Source organism: Orcinus orca, chromosome 16, assembly GCF_937001465.1.
Source record: "Orcinus orca chromosome 16, mOrcOrc1.1, whole genome shotgun sequence".
In the NCBI taxonomy this organism is placed as follows: domain Eukaryota; kingdom Metazoa; phylum Chordata; class Mammalia; order Artiodactyla; family Delphinidae; genus Orcinus; species Orcinus orca.
Window position 1 is genome coordinate 43153199 of NC_064574.1, and position 22437 is coordinate 43175635.

At 44.6% G+C, this 22437-nt stretch overlaps 1 protein-coding gene across 4 annotated transcripts in view; it reads right to left on the bottom strand.

The window, feature by feature from the left end:
- Window positions 1-22437, bottom strand: part of KIF16B (kinesin family member 16B) — a 276855-nt gene that overhangs the window by 133047 nt on the left and 121371 nt on the right. For all 4 annotated transcript variants that reach the window (XM_033429440.2, XM_049699212.1, XM_012533190.3 and 1 more), the window contains exons 13-15: window positions 12134-12253; window positions 10930-10981; window positions 8893-9030 (exon numbers count right to left, since the gene is read on the bottom strand). In XM_033429440.2, the coding sequence (XP_033285331.1) occupies window positions 8893-9030; window positions 10930-10981; window positions 12134-12253 (310 nt within the window). The remainder of the gene's footprint in view (window positions 1-8892; window positions 9031-10929; window positions 10982-12133; window positions 12254-22437) is intronic.

The window sequence follows — 22437 nt, forward strand, 5'->3', positions numbered from 1 at the left end:
CATTTGCCCAACTGTGTGCATGGGCTAAGTGTGGAGCTCTATAAAATTTCAAGATGCTCCAGTCCCATCCCCCCAAAGAAATTTTTAGGGGTGTGTGTGGGGGGGGGTGGGTGTGGGTGTAGGGTGAGCTCAATTTTTTCTTCTTAAAGCCTCAGGGGAGATACAAAAAGAGTATACGGAGCAGCTCTCATCCTTCCGAAAGACAATGGATTGAGTACAAGAGATAATTACAGGATGATTCCAGACAGCAGACAATGAAATGTTAAATTTTAAGGTACTGAATAGAAGGCATTACACTAACTGGTCAAACTATTAGCACAGTCATCCCTCATGGGGGATGGTTCCAGGACGCCCACAGGAAGACCAAAATCGAGGGATGCTCAAGTCCCTTGTATAAAATGGCCTAGTATTTGCACATAACCTACACAATCCTCCTTACTTATAATACCTAATATAATGTAAATGCTATGTAAATAGCTGCAAATACAATGTAAATGCTAGAGCACGGCAAATTCAAGTTTTGCTTTCTGGAACTCTCTGGAAATTTTTCCCTGAATATTTTCAACCTGCAGTTGGTTGAATTCACTGGGATGTGGAGGCACACATATGGAGGGCTGACTGTAACTCTCTTTCCGTTGGTACCTAGTAGCTCATATTCTTTGTTACTAACAATACTACTCATTCCGTTAGTAACAATCTCAACTATTCAGCCTTGCCTCCCACAGGCTGTCCACATCCCATCCTTCCCTCCAAAATGCCTCCCTTGCTCCCCTCTCCCTAAGCACCAAGAGTCTCCTACCTTCATCAACTCCTTCTCTTTACCGACCACCCCCAAGCCTCCCCAGGCTATAAAAACACTGTGCTGTCCTTCACCTCTGCAACCACATGACTAATCTGCTGAAGGGTGAGCACATCCCACAGAACATCCACGCCACCAGTCTGGGATCTGGGAGCCGGACAAACCTGCCAAGATTCAGCAGCCAATGCTACTTGGTCTCCTGCTGCTCCTGCCCCCCACCTCACCCACTTTCCAGCCTTTAGATAATTCTGTATCTAAGTCACTTTTTTCCATGGACCATTATGACAAATACATTCATTCATTTTGGAACTCGGCTTTGGGTAAATCTCTCCTTTCTCATCAGTCTGAAGCCACGCTCTGGGAGAAGTTTTGGTTCTGCCCGAGATGGGACAGCATCGTCCACCTGCCTCTCCCTCTGAATGCAGCTACACCTGAGAGCCTGGACAGAACATGTGCAGCAGCTACTTGAGGGGTCTGAAAACAAACAGAAGCGGGTGGATTGAAAGAGACCAGGACCTAAAGCACCACTGACCAATGATGAATTTACCATTGTTTCCCTCCAGTGTCCCCGGCTTCATCTGGGAAGAAACCCAAAAGTTGACATTAGTGTGAAAGAGAACTCCAGGAGAAGCTTCTAGTTTTGGTTCCAGGAGGAGGGAGAGGGTCCCCTAGCAGCAATAGTGGCGGCAGCAGGGGGCCCACAGATGCCTAAATCTGGGAGGCAGGGGAAAGTCTCTCTCCAATCCCAGGAGCTGTGGACCCAGGAGGGTAGGGCAGATACCAGTTGTTTTATTGTTCTCCCCTCTGTCCTCTCACTGCTCGGCCCGGACATGGGCACAAGCACAGGAAGAACATGAAAGAGTGGTATAAATAAAGCTATATATATTTATATACTTTATAAATAAAGTATAAAGACGTCTAGCTGGAGGGCAGAAAAGGAAAGACCCAAGGAAACAGAAAGTACTTGAGAGATGGTGTAGAGGGAGAAGTTCAGGAAGGCAACCTCATGGAATTGTGTATGAATTCCTGGGCCACCCCCAACGGTGCACACATGGAGCTGACCCCCAGCAGCACACGGAGACTTTCAGAGTTAAACCAAGAGCCAGAACACGTCTCAGCTCCCAGGCTGGCCGGTGGATGGCACACACATAGGACAGACTGGAATAGCACCACAAAGGCTTGGAAAACTGAATGGGCCTTGGAACTGGAATCACGACCCACAGACTGATTCTCACTTATGGTCTAAATCCGACCAGGTCAACTGCCTGCTAAAACAAAGAGGCAAAAATCAACATTTCCCATGGAACTGAAACAAGACCCTGAGTCTTACAATATAATATAGATATGTCCAAAATGCAATTCAATATTACTCAGCATATAAAGAACTGGAAAAAAAATCTCAACTTGCATAGCAAAACACAAACAACAGATGTTAATGCTGAGATCACAGAGATGTTGTACTTATTTGATAAAGACTTTGAATCAGCTATTATAAAATTGTTCAAACAATTTATCCTATAGGATGCCCTGAAAAATGTGTGTGAGGGGGTAGGGTAGGATCAGGGGAGAATGCCTAGATGAAAAAAAATAAGCAAAAAATGTTAATAATTATTGAAATTGGGTGATGGGCACATGGAGGTTAATTATAATATTCTGTATTTTGTATGTGTTTGAAATTTTCCATAATAAAAAACTTTTAGTTTTCTATATCAGATGACTTAGAAATAAAAATGATGGGCCCTAAAAAAAAACAAAAACAAAAAAGAGGTCAAACATGGGTGAACACTCTTGAAAAATAAGAAGTTTCAACACAGAAATAAAGTATACAAAAAAGAATCAAATATTACAACTGAAAAACACAGTAATCAAAAATTTAAAAACTCATTGGATGGGCTCAATAGCAGAATGGAGATGACAGAGAAAAGAAAACAACAGATCAGTTGAAATGATCTCATCTGAAAAGCGAAGAGGAAAAAAGTTTACAGAAAGGTAAAAATAAGTAATTAGAGCCTCAGGGATCTGTGGGACAATACTATAATATTAAACATTCATGTAACCAGAGTCCCAGAAAGAGAGATGAACGAGTATAGTGCAGAAAAACAATTTTTAAACAAATAATGGCTAAGAACTTCTCAAATCTGGAGAAAGATAGAAACGTACAGATTCAAGAAGCCCATTAACACCAAACAGGTAAACTCCAAGATATCCACACCAAGACACACTGTAAAGTCACCCTATGGGGATGTCGAGCTAAAAATGAAATTTAAAAAGGAGTGAGAGATCATGAAAACCAGATGTAATGATTCAAACAGGAGATGAAAGGGGTTTAGAAACTGACAAATGGTTGTCTCCTGCGCCAAAGTTTGGGGCAAGAATTAGTGGTTAGCCTTGGTCCTCATACTGACATGTTCTGATACAGGTGCATCAGAATCACCTGCAGGATTTATTTTATTAAAAAAAAACCCAAAACTAGATTGCTGGGCCCACCCCCAGATTTTCTGATTTGGCGGGTCAAGGATGCGGCTTGGCAATTTGCATTTTTTTTTTTTTTTTTTTTTGCGGTACGCGGGCCTCTCACTGTTGTGGCCTCTCCCATTGTGGAGCACAGGCTCCAGACGTGCAGGCTCAGTGGCCATGGCACACGGGCCTAGCCGCTCCACGGCATGTGGGATCTTCCCAGACCGGGGCACGAACCCGTGTCCCCTGCATCGGCAGGTGGACTCTCAACCACTGCGCCACCAGGGAAGCCCGAGAAACAGTTTTAAGATGGAATTGTATAGTAATACAATCCTACCTCAAGAAACAAGAAAAATCTCAAATAAACAACTAACTTTACACCTAAAGGCACTGGAGAAGAACAAACAAAACCCACAATTAGTAGAAGGAAACAAATCATAAAGATCAGGGCAGAAATAAATGAAACAGAAACAAAACAACAGCAAAGATCAATAAAACTAAAAGCTGGTTCTTTGAGAAGATAAACAAAATTGATAAACCATTAGCCAGACTCAAGAAAAAGAGGGAGAGGACTCAAATTAATAAAAGTAGAAATAAGAAAGGAGAAGTTACAACGGACACTGAAGAAATACAAAGCATCATAAGAGGCTACTACAAGCAACTCTATTCCAATAAAATGGACAACCTGGAAGAAATGGACAAATTCTTAGGAAGGTACAACCTTCCAAGATGGAACCAGGAAGAAATAGAAAATATGAACAGACCAATCACAAATAATGAAACTGAAACTGTGATTAAAAATCTTCCAACAAACAAAAGTCCAGGACCAGATGGCTTCACAGGTCCATTCTATCAAACAATTAGAGAAGAGCTAACACCCATCCTTCTCAAACTCTTCCAAAAAACTGCAGAGGAAGGAGCACTCCCAAACGTATTCTACAAGGCAGGCCAACATCACCCCGATACCAAAACCAGACAAAGATACTACAAAAAAACAAAATAACAGACCAATATCAGTGATGAATACAGATGCAAAAATCCTCAACAAAATACTAGCAAACAGAATACAGCAATACATTAAAAGGATCATACACCATGATCAAGTGGTATTTTTCCCAGCAATGCAAGGATTCTTCAATATATGCAAATCAATCAGTGAGATACACCATATTAACTAACTGAAGAATAAGAGACATATGATCATCTCAATAGATGCAGGAAAGCTTTTGACAAAATTTGACACCCATTTATGATAAAAACTCTCCAAAAAGTGGGCACAGAGGGAACCTACCTCAACATAATAAAGGCCATATATGACAAACCCACAGCAAACATCATTCTCAGTGGTGAAAAACTGAAAGCATTTCCTCTAAGATCAGGAACAACACAGGGATGTTCAACTCTCGCCACTCTTATTCAACACAGTTTTGGAAGTCCTAGCCACGGCAATCAGAGAAGTAAAAGAAATAAAAGGAAAACATATTAGAAAGGAAGAAGTAAGACTGTCACTGTTTGCAGATGACGTGATACTATACATAGAGTATCCTAAAGATATCACCAGAAAACTACTAGAGCTAATCAATAAATTTGGTAAAGTTGCAGGATACAAAATGCACAGAAATCTCTTGTATTCCTATACACTAACAACGAAAGATAAGAAAGAGAAATTAGGGAAAAATCCCATTCACCACTGCAACAAAAAGAATAAAATACCTAGGAATAAACCTACCTAAGGAGGTAAAAGACCTGTACTCAGAAAACTATAAGACACTGATGAAAGAAATCAAAGATGACACAAACAGATGGAGAGATATACCATGCTCTTGGATTGGAAGAATCAATACTGTGAAAATGACTATACTACCCAAAGCAATCTACAGATTCAATGCAATCTCTATCAAATTACCAATGGCATTTTTTATGGAACCACAACAAAAAGTCTTAAAATTTGTACAGAGACACAAAAGACCCCGAATAGCCAAAGCAATTTTGAGGGAAAAAAACAGAGCTGGAGGATCAGACTCCCTGACTTGAGACTATACTACAAAGCTACAGTAATCAAGACAATATGGTACTGACACAAAAACAGAAATATAGATCAATGGAACAGGAGGGAAAGCCCGAAGATAAGCCCACACACATATGGTGAACTAATCTATGACAAAGGAGGCAAGGATATACAATGGAGAAAAGACAGCCTCTTCAATAAGTGGCACTGGGAAAACTGGACAGCTACATGTAAAAGAATGAAATTGGGCTTCCCTGGTGGCTCAGTGGTTGAGAGTCTGCCTGCTGATGCAGGGGATGCAGGTTCGTGCCCCGGTCCGGGAGGATCCCACATGCTGCGGAGCGGCTGGGCCCTTGAGCCACGGCCGCTGAGCCTGAGCGTCCGGAGCCTGTGCTCCGCAACGGGAGAGGTAACAACAGTGAGAGGCCCGCGTACCACAAAAAAAAAAAAAGAATGAAATTAGAACACTCTCTAACACCACACACAAAAATAAACTCAAAATGGATTAAAGACCTAAATGTAAGACCAGACACCATAAAACTCTTACAGGAAAACATAGGAAGCACATTCTTTGACATAAATCGCAGCAAGATGTTTTCTGACGCACCTCCTAGAGGAATGAAAACAAAAATAAACAAATAGGACCTAATGAAACTTAAAAGCTTTTGCACAGCAAAGGAAACCATAAACAAGATGAAAAGGCAACCCTCAGAATAGGAGAAAATATTTGCAAACGAATCAATGGACAAAGGATTCATCTCCAAAATATATAAACAGCTCACAAAGCTCAATATTAAAAAAACAAACAACCCAATCAAAAAATGGGCAGAAGACCTAAATAGACATTTCTCGAAAGAAGACATACAGATGGCCAAGAGGCACATGAAAAGCTGCTCAACATCACTAATCGTTAGACAAATGCAAATCAAAACTACAATGAGGTATCACCTCATACCAGTCAGAATGGCCATCATCAAAAAATCTACAAACAACAAATGCTGGAGAGGGTGTGGAGAAAAGGGAACCCTCTTGCACTGTTGCTGGGAATGTAAATTGATACAACCACTATGGAGAACACTATGGAGGTTCCTTAGAAAACTAAAAAGAGAACTACCATATGACCCAGCAATCCCACTACTGGGCATATACTCTGAGAAGACCACAATACAAAAAGAGACATGAACCACAATGCGTATTGCAGCTCTATTTACAATAGCCAGGACATGGAAGCAACCTAAGTGTCCATCGACAGATGAATGGATAAAGAAGATGTGGCACATATATACAATGGAATATTACTCAGCCATAAAATGAAATGAAACTGAGTAATTTGTAGTGAGGTGGATGGACTTAGAGTCTGTCATACAGAGTAAAGTAAGTCAGAAAGAGAAAAACAAATACCATATGCTAACACATATATATGGAGTCTACAAAAAAAAAAATGGTTATGAAGAAACTAGAGGCAAGACAGCAATAAAGACATAGACCTACTAGAGAATGGACTTGAGGATATGGGGAGGGGGAAAGGTAAGCTGGGATAAAGTGACAAAGTGGCATAGACATATATACACTACCAAAGGTAAAACAGATAGCTAGTGGGAAGCAGCCACATAGCACAGGGAGATCAGCTCAATGCTTTGTGACGACCTAGAGGGGTGGGACAGGGAGGGTAGGAGGGAGACGCAAGAGGCAGGGTATATGAGGATATATGTATGCATATAGCTGATTCACTTTGTTTTTTGTACAGCAGAAACTAACACAACAATGTAAAGCAATTATACTCCAATAAAGATATTAAAAAAAAAAAAAAACACATGCCCCCAATGTTCATTGCAGCACTATTTACAATAGCCAGGTCATGGAAGCAACCTAAATGTCCATCAACAGATGAATGGATAAAGAAGATGTGGTACCTATATACTATGGAATATTACTCAGCCATAAAAAGGAACAAAATTGGGTCATTTGTAGACACGTGGATACACCTAGAGACTGTCATACAGAGTGAAGTAAGTCAGAAAGAGAAAAACAAATACAATATACTAACGCATATATGTGGAATCTAGAAAAATGGTACAGATGAACTGGTTTGCAAGGGAGAAATAGAGACACAGGTGTAGAGAACAAACGTATGGACACCAAGGGGGGAAAGTAGGGGGGAGGGTGGTGGTGGTGGGATGAACTGGGAGATTGGGATTGACAATATATATACTAATATGTATAAAATAGATGACTAGTAAGAACCTGCTGTATAAAAAAAAGAAAAAAGAAAAAAAGAAGTTCTTGGGCTTCCCATGGCTCAGTGGTTAAGAATCTGCCTGCCAATGCAAGGGACACGGGTTCGAGCCCTGGTCCAGGTAGATCCCACATGCCATGGAGCAACTAAGCCCATGCGCCACAACTACTGAACCCATGCTCTAGAACCCACAAGCCACAACTACTGGGCCTGCGTGCCACAACTACTGGAGCCCATGCACTCTAAGGCCCGTGGTCCACAACAAGAGAAGCCACCGCAATGAGAAGCCCACACACCACGACGAAGAGTAGAGAAAGCCCACGCCGGCATCAACAAAGACCCAATACAGCCATAAATAAATAAATAAATTGTTTTAAGTTCTTGCAAATATTCCATAATACTGAAATTATTTCAAAAGAAAAAAAGACATGATACCAGATCCTGTATGTATAACTATAACTATTCATAAAAAGAATGTAAACAAAGTAATAAAATTATTAAAAGAAGCTACTGTGTTAAGGTTTTGCGTTTGAAGAGCACATTTTGAACTTCACAAATTCCTTTAAAGTCTTATTTCCGTAACAGCAGCAACTTTTAAGTCAATATATAGATGTTTAATTCAACAAGACAACAGGCATTTTATAAAGAAGTTCTCCAGGGCTTCCCTGGTGGTGCAGTAGTTAAGAATCCACCTGCCGGGGCTTCCCTCGTGGCGCAGTGGTTGAGAGTCCACCTGCCGATGCAGGGGACACGGGTTTGTGCCCCGGTCCAGGAAGATCCCGCATGCCGCGGAGCGCCTAGGCCCGTGAGCCATGGCCGCTGAGCCTGTGCGTCCGGAGCCCATGCTCCGCAACGCGAGAGGCCACAACAGTGAGAGGCCCGCGTACCGAAAAAAAAAAAAAAAAAAAAAAGAAGAAGCCGCCTGCCAATGCAGGGGTCAACAGTTTGAGCCCTGGTCCAGGAAGATCCCACATGCCACAGAGCAACTAAGCTCGTGCACCACAACTACTGAGCCTGCGCTCTAGAGCCCGCCAGCCACAACCACTGAAGCCCGTGCACCTAGAGCCCGTGCTCCGTTAACAAGAGAAGCCACCGCAATAAGAAGCCCGCGCATTGCAACGAAGAGTAGCCCCCGCTCGCCGCAACTAGAGAGAAGCCCGCGCACAGCAACAGAGACCCAATGCAGCCAAAAATAAAAAATTAATTAATTAATTAAAAAAAGAAAAAGAAGTTCTCCAGCAAAAGAGAAAACAGCCTAATGAAGCAAACAGTCTTCATCCTTCTTACACCTAAAGTGTAATTAATTCTAAGATGCACGTGTTCCCCCATTACCTAACCAACCTGTTTTCTAGAAACAACACATACAAAGAACTCAGAACCAAAAGCCAATACCTTGATTGAGATGCGTGGCCTCCATGATCTGAACACCGTTCACAGAGCACTGGGACCCGCTCAGGGGAATCAGTGTCACCGTCCCCCCGACGTTTTCAAAGATGCAATGCTCACTCTCCAAGTCGAGGCCGTGAAGAACTAAGATGGGAAAACAGAGGAAGAAAAGATTTCCTTTGGTATCTAGTGCAATGATTCCCAACCTTCATTTATTTTCTCATATTCTTTCTTTTCCATACAAAACTGTGAGGTGAACATTTATGTGTAGTGAGAAAACTGAACTTCAGCAGTTCCTGGCATCAACTGACAGACCCATCCCCTGAGTGCTACTCGGTGGGTCTGGACATCCCCTGTATAAGGGAGTAAGTTCTGGCACGTTCCTTTATTTCATCTTCGGGGAGAAAACAGTTGAGTAACTTGTCTTAACTGAATACCACTGAGTCACTCCTGCTTCAGTCTAAATAACCTTCCTCCTCCAGTTACCCAAAGGTCACAGTAAAATGGAAGAGACAAAAAGGGCCCCATGGTTCAAGGATTTCCTGTGACCTCCACACTTACCGACACTGCATTCCAGGAGCACGTACCAAAGGTAAAAGGTGAACACGACAGGGCATGGATCTTAGGAGGCCCGAGGAAGTCTGCAGAAGTCCTGAGATGACCCAGCCACAGCCTGTGCCGATTCTGAGAGAACCTGACCTCCACAGATCTCTCAGAGCACGTGGCTGCTCAGGGCTACCGACTTCCATCCGACCACCCTGAGCTGCTCGTGTGTGATGAGTGGCCAGGCATGGACATGAATGCCTGTCACACAAACCTACGTGATTTCAGGCCCAGTTCTTGGCCAGCTTCTCGGAAGCACAAGCCAACGGCTCCCACTACTCTCCTCAGAACTGCACTACTGGACTTTTCTGTTCACAGGAAACATGTGTTCTTAGCCCTTACCGCATTTATAACAAACCCAAAGGTCACATGTATTGATAGTTTAATGGTGAGAGGAAGAGGCCTGACACCTAGTTTCACCCAAAATCAGCTGAATCCAAGGACTTCCAGGAACTGGTTTCCGGCTCTCCCAGATTCACTATAAATAGTAAATACACATAGGAAATGGGAGCTTTGGCTTGATTAATAGCTTACACTTGGCATGAAAGCAAGCTCATCGCCAGCAATTCTAAAACCAGCTGAGAAGATATAATTCTTCCCCTGCCAATCCCCACCTTGCCACACACACATGCACACATGCACACGCACTCTACCACCGCCACATGCATTCCCTAAGTTATGCTACAGTATAAAGCCTGGCAAGACCTCACCTGGGCACCTCACAAAGACTTTGGGGAAAGCCAGAAGTCTGTGTGTGTGGATGCTGTGTACGTGTGTGTCCTACTTTCTGTCCTCATCCTTGCACAAGTAAGTGTCGACTGGGAAGGATTTCCCATCAAAGGGTCTTATATCTTTTATCTGTACCTGTTAGCATATTTCCACTGTGACAAGAGTAAAGTGATTTAACTAACAGCACCCTTGAAAGGCGTGACTGAGGATAGAAGGCATGCAGGATGGGGGAAAGGATTCACAGTCCCATTTTATTCACTAACTAACTGTTCTGTGTTAGTCATTTGACCTGAGTTCAAAATTACAGAAATACACATACTGATCAACATTGTATTTGAAACGTTTTCTTTTTTATAATTACTTCAATGTCAGTCATTCCAAAGAAATTTATTAAATGATTTTTAAAAAGTCATTGGAGGACTTCCCTGGTGGTGCAGTTGTTAAGACTCCGCCTGCCAATGCAGGGGACACGGGTAAGAGCCCTGGGCCTGGAAGACCCCACATGTCGCAGAGCAACTAAGCCCGTGCGCCACAATTACTGAGGCTGCACTCTAGAGCCCGCAAGCCACAACTACTGAGCCCGCGCACCACAACAAAAAGTAGCCCCCGCTCGCCGCAACTAGAGGAAGCCCGCACACAGCAACGAAGGCCCAACACAGCCAAAAAAAAAAAAAAAATCATTGCGAAGAGGAAATGGACAATGATCCTCACCAATATCTTGTTCTGTTGAAGCATCTTCTCTACCAACATATGTCTGACCTTCCTAGGGAGAAAAGTCAAGCAAAATTTATTAATAAGAACATGAGGAATGATCTGTTTCTTCCTCTTCCATTGAAGCCCAAGCAAACTGGTGACGGCTGGGCGAGCTCTGTCCCGGGCAGGCCACAGCCTCAGTGCGACTGGAGTTCACTGAGGCTCTGTAACAACAGCCCGTGGTGTCCGAAAAAGGCCAGGACTCCTGAGGCTCAGGGCTCGACAAGGGTTGGGCTCCTGTTTTGCCATCAATAACCTGCCTGTGACAGCAATCTCACTGATGTTCCCAATCCCTTCTGACAAGTCTCTCCTCTAGTGGCCAGGGGTTTCTTTGTACCTAAAGATATGGCTTAGGATATATCTAAAGGAATTCAAAACAAGCATTCAAACAGATACTTGTGTGCTGATGTGTATAGCAGCATTATTCATAATACCCAAAAAGTGGAAACAACCCAAATATTCATCCACGGACAAATAAAGTGTGGTACATACACTGGAATATTATCCAACCATAAAAAGGAATGAAGTACTGATACATGTTACAGCATGGCTAAACATTATGCTAAGTGAAATAAACCAGATACAAAAGGAAAAATAAATAAATAAATAAATAAATATGGTTTAGGGGAGCCCTCAAAGCACAAGCGTAACACCATTCTCATTTGAAGTCATGGATCAGACAGAAGATACTAAGGTCAAGGTTACAGAGGCCACCACTGATATTGATGTGGAAATTCTGCTCTCTTGACAGGGATACGCTGCTCGGGACCAGGCCCAACGATGTAGGCAAGAGACACAACTTTATAATTAACACAAGGGACCAGGAAACTGTATATACAACAAATCCCAGTTCGGGTGCTGGTAACTTTTCTTCCTCAGTCTGTCTGCCTTTTTGTTCCCTACCTCCCTCTTGCTGAGTCTACAAATTAGAGGGCAAAGTGAACGGATCTTCATTTAGCTTTAGGACTACATAAAACAGAAATTTCTAATACCACCGAATCCCAATGAACTTCTCAGAATCCCCAAAGGACTCAAGGATTTGTTGTATATTCTTCAGAGTCGTAGCTGCGTTCGTGGACACGGAGTATCGCACTAAACCTTGCGAGTGTCCACAGGGAAAGCTGCAACCAAGATGAGAATGTTCCAGGAAAGCAGTTTCTACCTTCAAATGATATAAGATGATGCCAGTGCTCAGAAGGTCGTCATCAATGCCAATTAAATGGGGCAGCTCGGAATCCAGAACGACCCCAATTCCTTCTTTCCTCAGGGCCAGGGTTTGTTCCTGAAATTACGAGGGAAAGAAAAGGAAAAGGTTACTTTGAGGAAAGAAAACTTCGTATTAGGTTCTCTTTAGAGTGCGAAAATGAACAATGTTTTATTTCTTACCAAGAAAACTGCAAGAAAAATGGATTGTAAGCTTCGTGTTGAAATCGTGGCATATGGTAGGCAAAGTGAGCTTGGAACATACAAAAAGCTCATAAAATGAAATAAATTTATTGCCTGATACAGATTCATATATATACATATATATGTGTGTATATATGAATACACACACGCACACACACATATATATGAAGCTAAGCTCAAATCCTGCCTTCTTTAGGAAGGGTTCTAGGACCGCTAGACCAGAAAGCAATCTTTCTCCCTCTTCAGAACCTTTATTTCACTTAATACCTAGAAGTCTCCTGACTTGTTGGTTCTTCTTTCCAGTTACTAGGGTCAAACTGCACATGGACCTGAAAGCAACCCTTTCCTGTGCATTCACTACTGTGCACCAGACATAACTGACCCGCTGTGCCCTGCATCACCTTCTATCCACTGATCATTCCCACCTACACACAAATCTGCTACAGAGCTCCCATCAACCACCACCACCACCACCTCCCTTGGTCCTGCATCTCCCTCCAGCTGCCACCAATTTCTCTGTGCCCCTTTAGAGGAAACCACCTCCAAAGAGTTTCCTACTTGCGGTCCTCTAGTTTCCCCCTCTCCGGCTCTCTCTTGAACCCACTTCCATGGAGTCTTTCATCCCAGGGACTCTAGTGTCTACAGTCACTCCCTTGATGATCTCATCCTGACTCCTGACTTTACCTGCAATCTACACAGTTGTCCCTGGGTATCCATGGGGGATTGGTTCCAGGACCCCTGAAGATACCAAAATCCAAGGATGCTCAAGTCCCTTATATAAAAGGACATCATTTGCATATATCCTACGCACATCCTCCCCTATATTTTCAATCATCTCTAGATTACTTATAATACCTAATACAACATAAATGCTACGTAAATAGTTGCAGACATAGTGAAAATGCTATGTAAATATTTGCTGGAGCATGGCAAATTCAAGTTTTGCTTTTGAGAACTATCTGAAATTTTTTTTTCTCTGAATATTTGTGACCGGTGGTCGGTTGGATCTGTGGATGTGGAACCCGCAGATACGGAGGGCTTGACTGTATGCTGACAACTCTCAAATCTCCAGGCAGACCTCTCCCTTAAAACTCCATCCTCGTGTATATAAACCTGCCTGCCTCGGTATACCTGTGGGGCTACCAAGCAGGCGGCTCACACTTAACACCCTGAAAGACCAGCCCTGATGCCCCCTTGCCTCCCAAACCTGCACACTAGCCCTTCTCGGTAAACACCAATCTTCCTTACAGTTGCCTGGACCAAACATCAGGCTGTCCTTTGCTCCATTCTCTAAACCCTAAGGCACTCGGTGTTGACTCCACCTTCAAAATAGGCCCCCAATCTGACGACAAACCACGGCACCACATTGCTGCCTGGCCCCAAGTACCATCACCCTCACTGGGATGGCCTCAGTAACCCTGGCCACACCCACTCGTGCCTCAGCCAGAGCCCACGCTCTCCCCGGCAGCCAGACGGACGGCAGGGCAGGCCACTCCTTTTCTCGGGTCAATTACACGGCCTCCTCTTCTCTGAGTAAAACCCAAAGTCTCTGCAAGGGTCTACAAAGCTCCAAGTGACCTCACCCCTTGCTGACCTCCTGCCGCTTGCCCCCCACCCACTCCTCTCCCGGAACCCCAGCTCCTTGCTGTTCCTCAAACTTGCCAGCCGGCCCTCACCTCAGGGCTTTGGTCATTGCTGTTTCCTCTGTTCCTGTCTACTCCTTCTCTTCCCCTAGAGCGGGGCTTCCCAACCTTGGCACCACTAACATTTTGGAGCAGATGATTCTCCACTGTGGGGGGGCTGCCCTGGGCACTGGAGGACATTTAGAGCATCCCTGGCCTCTACCCACCAGATGCCAGTAACACACATCCCTCCTCCGAGGTTGTGACAACCAAAGATGCCTCCAGACACCGACAAGTGTCCCCTGGGGAACAAAGTGTGCCCCAGTTGAGAAGAACTGCCTTCAATTCATACATAACTCGGCCCTCATTTCCTCTGCGCAGAAGCCACCCTCCCCATCACCCCACACAAGAGAGCAGCCACCAACCTCTCTTGTCCTGATTTGTTTCTCTCTTAGCAATTATCACTCTATGACACGTTGTATACAAGTTTATCACTTGTCTCCTGACTAGAATGTAACCCGGTGCCTTATTTCGTGCCTGGCACAGAGGAGCTCCTCAATTAATATCTGTCAAGTGAATGAATGAGTGGGTAGATACTCCGAGTTCAGAGAGATGCAGGAAGGAAGGTCAAGAGCAATCTCACAAGGAAGAGACTGAGAGGCCCTTCACCATCAGGCCCATCTGCCCTAAGGCAAAAAAACCCCTCAAAAACCAGGCTTTGAGGCAATTCCCAGGTGGAAAACAGGCAAACCCCAGAAGAGTGAAGGTGAAAACTCCAGCCTTGAGGTTGGGCTGTGCTGAGTGGAGACTGGGGCCCATCCAAGAGCAGGACACTGTGCTCTGTGACCACAGGCTGACGGAAGCAGCAGAGGAGACAGCCCCGTGCTGCCAACGGGGGCCCCGGGTCAGAGATGCTCCGAGCGAGCCTCTTCCTCACCCACTCCTGTGACGGGACACACTGAGCACAGCACAGCTCTGGACTCCAAAGCCCAGAGCTGCCCGAAACAAAAGTGGAACTCTTCATATTCCTGGATCAAATAAATGGATTCTGTATCATCTAAATGTTAAAACAGTCTACATTCTCTAGCTGAAGAATTCAGAACCTCACAACCCTGCAGACAAGGGGACCCTGCGAGGTTCTGGGAAAGGGCTGGGGGAGAGAGAGAAGTCCCCAGCCTTCACCTCTGCAGACACTGGGGCCTCCACCGCACACACGCGGAGTTGGAGTCGGGCCAGAGGGCAATGGAGCGGAGCAAGGAAAAAAGATGGTTTAAAAAATAAATAAATAAAAATCACCACTTGAGGGAAAGCAATTTAATTTAACAACCATTAAATAGATATGCAGAGAAAATGACCAATGCATAACTTAACTTCAAGAAAAGGAAATGAAGCGTAGCACTGTTCTTCAATTACTTCTCTTATCAGACGGGCTTCCTCTCCGGGGCCCAGAACCTCAGGCTTGGAGGCCGGAGACTTCGTTCATCCTGATAGGCCGCACCGAGGCCCTTGCAAATCCTGGCTACAATGAGCGCTCTAAATAAACGAACCCCGACTCCTGCCTCTCCGACATCGGTAGAATTCGTGCTTTTCCTCTTGCCCACAGAGCTCAAACAGAAGTGGAAAGTCTGTGATTTTTCTTTTTAAAGATATATATTACACTGGAGAATTTACTCATACAGCCCCATCTCATGAAACAAGGCCTGCTAGCTCTGAACTGTGACCGCGCTGCGCGCACGGTAGGTGGCTCCTGGCCATGGACTGCTCCAGGCTTCCAGATCCATGTGAAAAGGAGAGGGACTGTTTCTCCTAAGTCCAGAGACATATGTATTTTCTTTCTGCATAAAAGTGGACAATAAACCAAAAGGGGGCGGGGGGGCAGTATTTTAAACTCTAATAGCTCCCACTCAAACTACAGAAACTGTTTTGCACTACATCCCCGTTTAGTTTGATATTCTTTTTTTTTTTTTAACCCATTGAAAAGCACTTTTTCTTCCTTCCTTAAAATAAATCTCATAGACTTAGAAAATCATTTGAAATTCATAACTTCAGAGCCATTAGGTCAAAAGCATTACTTGTCCCCACCCATCCCCAACACACACACACAAACTCACACACACACACACACACACACACACTTCCGTACACAAAATGGGTAAAATCTGAATTAAGAAAAAGTCTCTCAGGATTGGGAATGGGGGCATATGAATTTATGATTAATGCTGCCCTAAAGCTCTATGACATTCAAGCTGCATTCACTATATGATATTATAAAAGTGTCACCTCATAAAACTAAAAACGGGAGTTTAAATCATTGTTCGAGTGAAAAAGTAATTTCAGACAAAAATATCTATCACTTATAAAATATTTATTGAGTGGCACCTACTGTCATACATAAATGATGAAATACCTCTTTGATAAGATGGAATACTTAACAGAACAGAGCTGGGGATCCCTTTCCCAACTCCAGGCACACGGGGTCCCAAAAAAAGAAAGTGGTCAAATATGTACAGCTGCACATATTTTGTATTCAAACAAAGCTTCTGGCAACCAATATTTGTATAAAAAGGAAACTACCGCCTGACAAAAAGTATAAAAAGACAGTATCCACTCAAACATTACGTTCATCACATTTCCAAAAATACGTTCAATAAGTTTTTTTCAACCCCTAAATCTAAAACCTGTGTCAAGGGCTGAGATGGTGGCAGCAAATCCTCTGGTACTTGCCGGCGGTTCAGGTGAGTGGCCGGCAGGACTGCCCAGATCAAAGGGAGAAGCCACAAGGGCCTGGCTCATTGGGCGTGTCCCATATAACCCCCATACCCCTTCATTAGACTCAGCAGGAATCCTCCCTCTTTTCCTCACAATATCACATCCTTAAAATCCAGCATTGGGGACTTCCCTGGTGGTGCAGTGGTTAAGAATCCGCCTGCCAGTGCAGGGGACACGGGTTCGAGCCCTGGTCCGGGAAGATCCCACATGCCATGGAGCAACTAAGCCCGTGCACCACAACTACTGAGCCTGTGCTCTAGAGTCTGGAAGCCACAACTACTGAGCCCGCACACCACAACTACTGAAGCCCACGTGACTAGAGCCCATGCTCTGCAACATGAGAAGCCACCGCAATGAGAAGCCCGGGCACCGCAACAAAGAGTAGCCCCCGCTCGCGGCAACTACAGAGAAGCCTGCGTGCAGCAGTGAAGACCCAACGCAGCCCAAAATAATTAATTAATTTAAAAAACGAACAAATATCCAGCACTGTGTCTGTCAAAATGCAACAACCTTCCTGAATAAAGAGGTGAAAATCAAGACAAAAACTTGTCAATAAGAAGCCTATGTTTCCCTTTCAAGAAGCCTTCCTGAGAGCCAGATCTTGCTTGGGAAATACTGGGAAAATTTTGGCGATGTGTCTGGCCTACCTGAACTAAGGGTTCTCAAAGGGCAGAAACTGTGCTTCCTCACACGGAGTATGTGTGGGGAATATGGTTCCACCAGGCACAGAGCAGTCACTCAAGAAGTGCTGATTATTCGGCACTGGAAGTCGTAAGTGATTCTAAGTTGTCAGAATTTTTCTGGTGGAAACTCAGTCTTTGAAGAATCATGTGCTTCCCTAACTAGGAGCGTTGTATGGAGTTGCCTCACAGCAGAAGGAGCACTTAACTTCTGCAAACCCGAGGCCAACAGCACTGATCAGAAGAGGAGGGGTCACCACAGCCAGGGCTTAGAGCACCTGCCCAGTGCGGGTATGAGGAGGAGGGAGGGGGTCAGGCAGACAGGAGGACTTTCATAAAAAATGAAATTATCCTTCCTCTAGCATACATGCTTTTTAATTAAAAAAAAAATTGTATGTGACTTCATTTGAATTTAACAGAAGGAGAAAAGCAACTGAAGTATTTGTTGAATTTCAACCAAATGTTTCTTCACTACAACAGACACTTCCTAAAATATGCTTCTAAGTTAAGACGTTACAAAACACATTTAGAGGTTGACAGCACTGTGTCTGCGTTTTTTCCTATGTGTTTTGGTTTTAAGTACCATTCCCCAAGCTTATAGATGTCTGAGAATATCCACGTTCTGCCCTTGCACCTGAACGACACCGAAGCTGTGTCACTCTGGGTCGTGTTCATACCTCCTCTCTCACTCAGAATGTGGAGGAGGTAGTTGGCTCCACTCTCTTCAGAAATTAAATGCTGCACTAAGGAAATATGAAGCCAGTCTGACTTTTGGTCTATGGCAGATAATTTGGTTTTCTGCCTGGATGTCTGAAGATTTTTTCCTTTACCTTTGAAATTCAATAGCTTAATTAGGATAGGTATTGGTGTTAAACATTCTGTTCTCTGAATTTTCCAGTAACATGATACATTCTTCTAATCTGCAGACGCAGTTCTTTTGTTTGTTTCTTTTTCATTTCCTGAAAGTTACCTTGTTTTATATTCCATTTTCGGTTTCATATGCTGACTGTCTACTTCAGGGATGCCAATTATCCTTACAGTACATTGTCTTTTCATCTTTTAACTTCTGATTGCTTTAATGTCATGATCACTTCACTTGTGTTCACTGAGACTATCAAGCCTTTAATTTTTAGTAATTTGATTTCAGTGGCATCTATTCTTTCCTTTGGTATTTCTAATTTTATTTATTGGTCCTGCAGTGGTTGTTGTTGGGGACCTCAGTCTTTCTGTAGATCTGCAATCTCTCTTTTTTCATCTCATTCCCCTTTAATCATCTTGCTGTGTTTACTGAATTCACACTTTTCATTAACTTGTTCCACAGAATGAAACAACTGTAAGGACTTCCCTTCTATGCCTTGAGGTATGTTTTCATCTAGCTCCGGATGTTTTCTCTTTTACATGCTATATCCCCTTTTTTTCTTTCTCTTTGCCTATCCATCCGTCCGTCTATCCATCCATCCATCGCACCTATGTTTATATAACCGCCTTACTTTTTTTCTTCATCTGTGTGTGCTCAGGTGTATCTCTCCGGAAATTCTGCTGCTCCAACACAAGATAGGCAACTCCTTGACTCTTTTCCTACTGTTGCCCCATCTGTGATCTTTCTAGTTTGAAGACTGAGTGGGTCTGTGTTCTACCCACCGTTCTCTAGCCAGATTGAGTGACAGGGCCAGGAGGTCTCAACTGAGGCACGGTAAAGGCTTTGTTCGAATTCCTGGGCTCTGGCCTCTCTTAACAAAGGTCATTAAATATCCTCCACCGGGCGCCTTCCTCCTGCCTGCAAGGAGAGCCCACTGCAGTGGGAACACTGGCTCTCAGGCTCCCTGGTCTCAGAGACTCAGCTCTGCTTTCCACTTCATCCCAGTTGCCGCCATTTCTATGATTCCTCCATAAGAAGAGGAAAATCACCGTGTTCCTCCCCAGATCTGAGGGTGTGGGGAGGGCTTCTAGAGTCCTCGCTGACTCAGCTCCTGAGATGAAGGCCTAGGAACCCCACCCCGGCCTCCCCTCCTCAGCGGCCAGCTCACGGCCCTCTTCATCGGCTTCCTGTTAGTGAGTTCGTGGAGGTGTTTCTGCTGTTATCTCTTCATTTCTTTGAAATGTGTGATGTCATCTCCAACGCCTATTCTCCACAGTCAAGAACAGGTATTCAGCTGGCTACAAAAAGGAAGAAGACAAGGGTGCTCCAGGTGTGGGGGGAGGGGTCTCTTGAGCAAAGGTCCGGTGGCAGAAAACACGGGCACATACACAAGGGACCACTGGACATTCATTTAACCGATAAACTTGGTCTGGAAAAGCCAGGCCGATGGTCATTATTTGATTCAGAAACCGGGAAGGCACTGAGAATTTTGAAAACAGAACTGGCTGATACTCAGAAGATGAACCTGGCAAGGATGCTTGGGATGACTAGGAATAGAGGGAAAAGGGAGGCGGAACTGGGATGGAAGGAATAGCTTGGTGGACGCCATGCAACAAATAGTTTAGACTGATGAACCTTAAGTAAAGACACCCTTCTCAACTGTTTTACATATTCCTCGTAATGAGAAATAAGGAAATGGGGGGAGTTTGCAAGATTTTTATTGCTAGGAAAACGAAATCCTGACGGTTCCCAGTAACACTTTCTAGACAGCTCACCAAGCGGATATTGTTGACATTAAAAATCGCCCACCGGGTTTCCCTGGTGGCGCAGTGGTTGAGAGTCCGCCTGTCGATGCAGGGGACACGGGTTCGTGCCCCGGTCCAGGAGGATCCCACATGCCGCGGAGCAGCTGGGCCCGTAAGCCACGGCCGCTGGGCCTGCGCGTCCGGAGCCTGTGCTCCGCGACGGGAGAGGCCACAGCCATGAGAGGCCCGCGTACCGCAAAAAAAAAAAAATCGCTCACCAATTTGACTAGAAAGTGTTGTCAAGTAATTTGCATGTTTCTTTCATAATATACAAATGGTAAATAGTCATTGTCAACACAAACCAATTAGCTCTGGAATCCTGAAAGTACACACATTGGCATTCAGTTTCTCGTACATTCTCGTGCACAAAGACAGAATCCTGTCCGTCTAACAGAGGAAGGAAACAGCCACCAAGATTACCAGAGAGTCGATGAAGCTGTGCTTCAATCACCATCCCACCTTCCTCCACCCTTTGTTCATGTAACCTGAACCAGCAGCGATGAAAAGGAATAAGGATCTCCCCTTCACTTTCCTCCAGGAAACAACTTTTTATTCTTGCTATGCTCCCAGAGAGCATGGTGAAGTGAAGAAAAACAACATTTGCTGGCTAGAAGCATGTTCCATGTCCCTGCAAGGGCTGACTGGCAACACAGAAGCCTTCGTGTGAGAGCTCTATTAATGCTCTTGGAATGGTAAAAGATTTTCTTAAACTACAAACACAGGGAAGGGAAAGAACAGCCTGTGAGAGTTCAGGACTGGAAATCTACCTACACTGAAAAGGCCTGGCAGGTACCACAGACCCAGAGAGGCCAGGGAGCACCAGGAATCAACCTTCATCAGAATGAGGATTAAGGAAGGAGATGGTTCTGGTGAGAAGGCAGAATTAGCAATCCACAGGTTGAAAAAAGAAAGGAAGGATCAAGTGGGTCAACCTAGAAGTCACCCTGTTCTTCTCCTTGCCTCTAACCCCACAGCCAACCATCAGCAGGTCTACCCGCATGGCAGCAAAATCATCCAGGACCTTCCGTCTCCACCGCCACTGCCACCACCACCTCCTGCCTGGTCTCTGACATCCAACTGTCCTTCTGCTTCCTCTCTTGCCAGCCTACAGTCTGTTCTCCATGCAACAGCCAGAGCCTTCTTTCCAGAATGTCAAGAGGTCACACAGAAAACTCTACAATATTCTCATGCATTTGGAATAAAGTGGCACCAGCAGCTCACTTCGTCTGGCCCCTACCCACCTCTCCAACCTCACCCCCTCTACTCTCCACACGACTCCCAACGCTCCAGCCACAGCAGCTTCCTCATTCCCACTGCAGGGCCTTTGCACACGCTGTCCCCGCTTGCCTGGGAAAGTCTCCCCTAAATCTTGTGGCTGGGCCCTTCTTGTCAGTCAGCTCTTACCACACATGGTGCCTGCTCTCTAAAGATCAAAGACACCAGTAAGGTGGACAAGGTCCTTGCTCACGTAAAGCTCACCTCCTAGAGAGGAAGCACACCCCTCCTCCCGCCCCCCCCTCCCAGGGACATTCCATCACTCCACCTGGCTTGCTGTTTTCAGAGCACTCCAGTCTATCAAAATTATGTATTAGTGTATTGTCTGTCTGCTCCTCCAGAAAGCAAATAGTGGGTCCAGGACAACACATCAAGCCCAGGGAATGAGAGAGCAGGCTGGGGTCAGTGGAAGGCAAACTACTGCTCTGACTCCAGGGCCGAGACTGTCTCTCACCAGTCCTATTTATACGTTCCCTGCCAGGCAAAAGCAGCTCCTGAACCTCAAAAGAATGCTTAAAATGGCCAGAAAAAGTCAGAAGCTGATAAGGGAATGTTGTTTACATATGAATGGATTCCAAAAGATAATCATCATAAATAATTTAACAAGTGTCCACAACATCTGTACCTAGCTAGCATCAGGAAGTTGATATCAGATTGGCACCTATTACATCATAAAAACTGAAGTAGGAATGCAAAAGCCTTGCTTTTTACAAGACTTTCAAACAATCCACATTACAGTACCTGCAGTCAAAAGAGACACACTTAGAACAGACGGAGAACAGTCCCGGACTCACCGGGGCAGAAACAGGAGGGAAGAACCTGACTACCTCCTCACCTCCCCGGTACCAGCAAGCCGACATTTCCTGGCATTGTTGGGAGTCAGCCCCTAAACAGTAAATAGAATTAATATTGTCCCTTTAATGAACAGAAGCTCTTGGGGCAGTTCAATTTCCACTACACCTCCCACTGCAGAACATCATTCTCTATTTAACGCTAAACAGCTAACTGCTGGCAGGCAGTTCAGAGAGATGCTATGTACATCTTTCTGA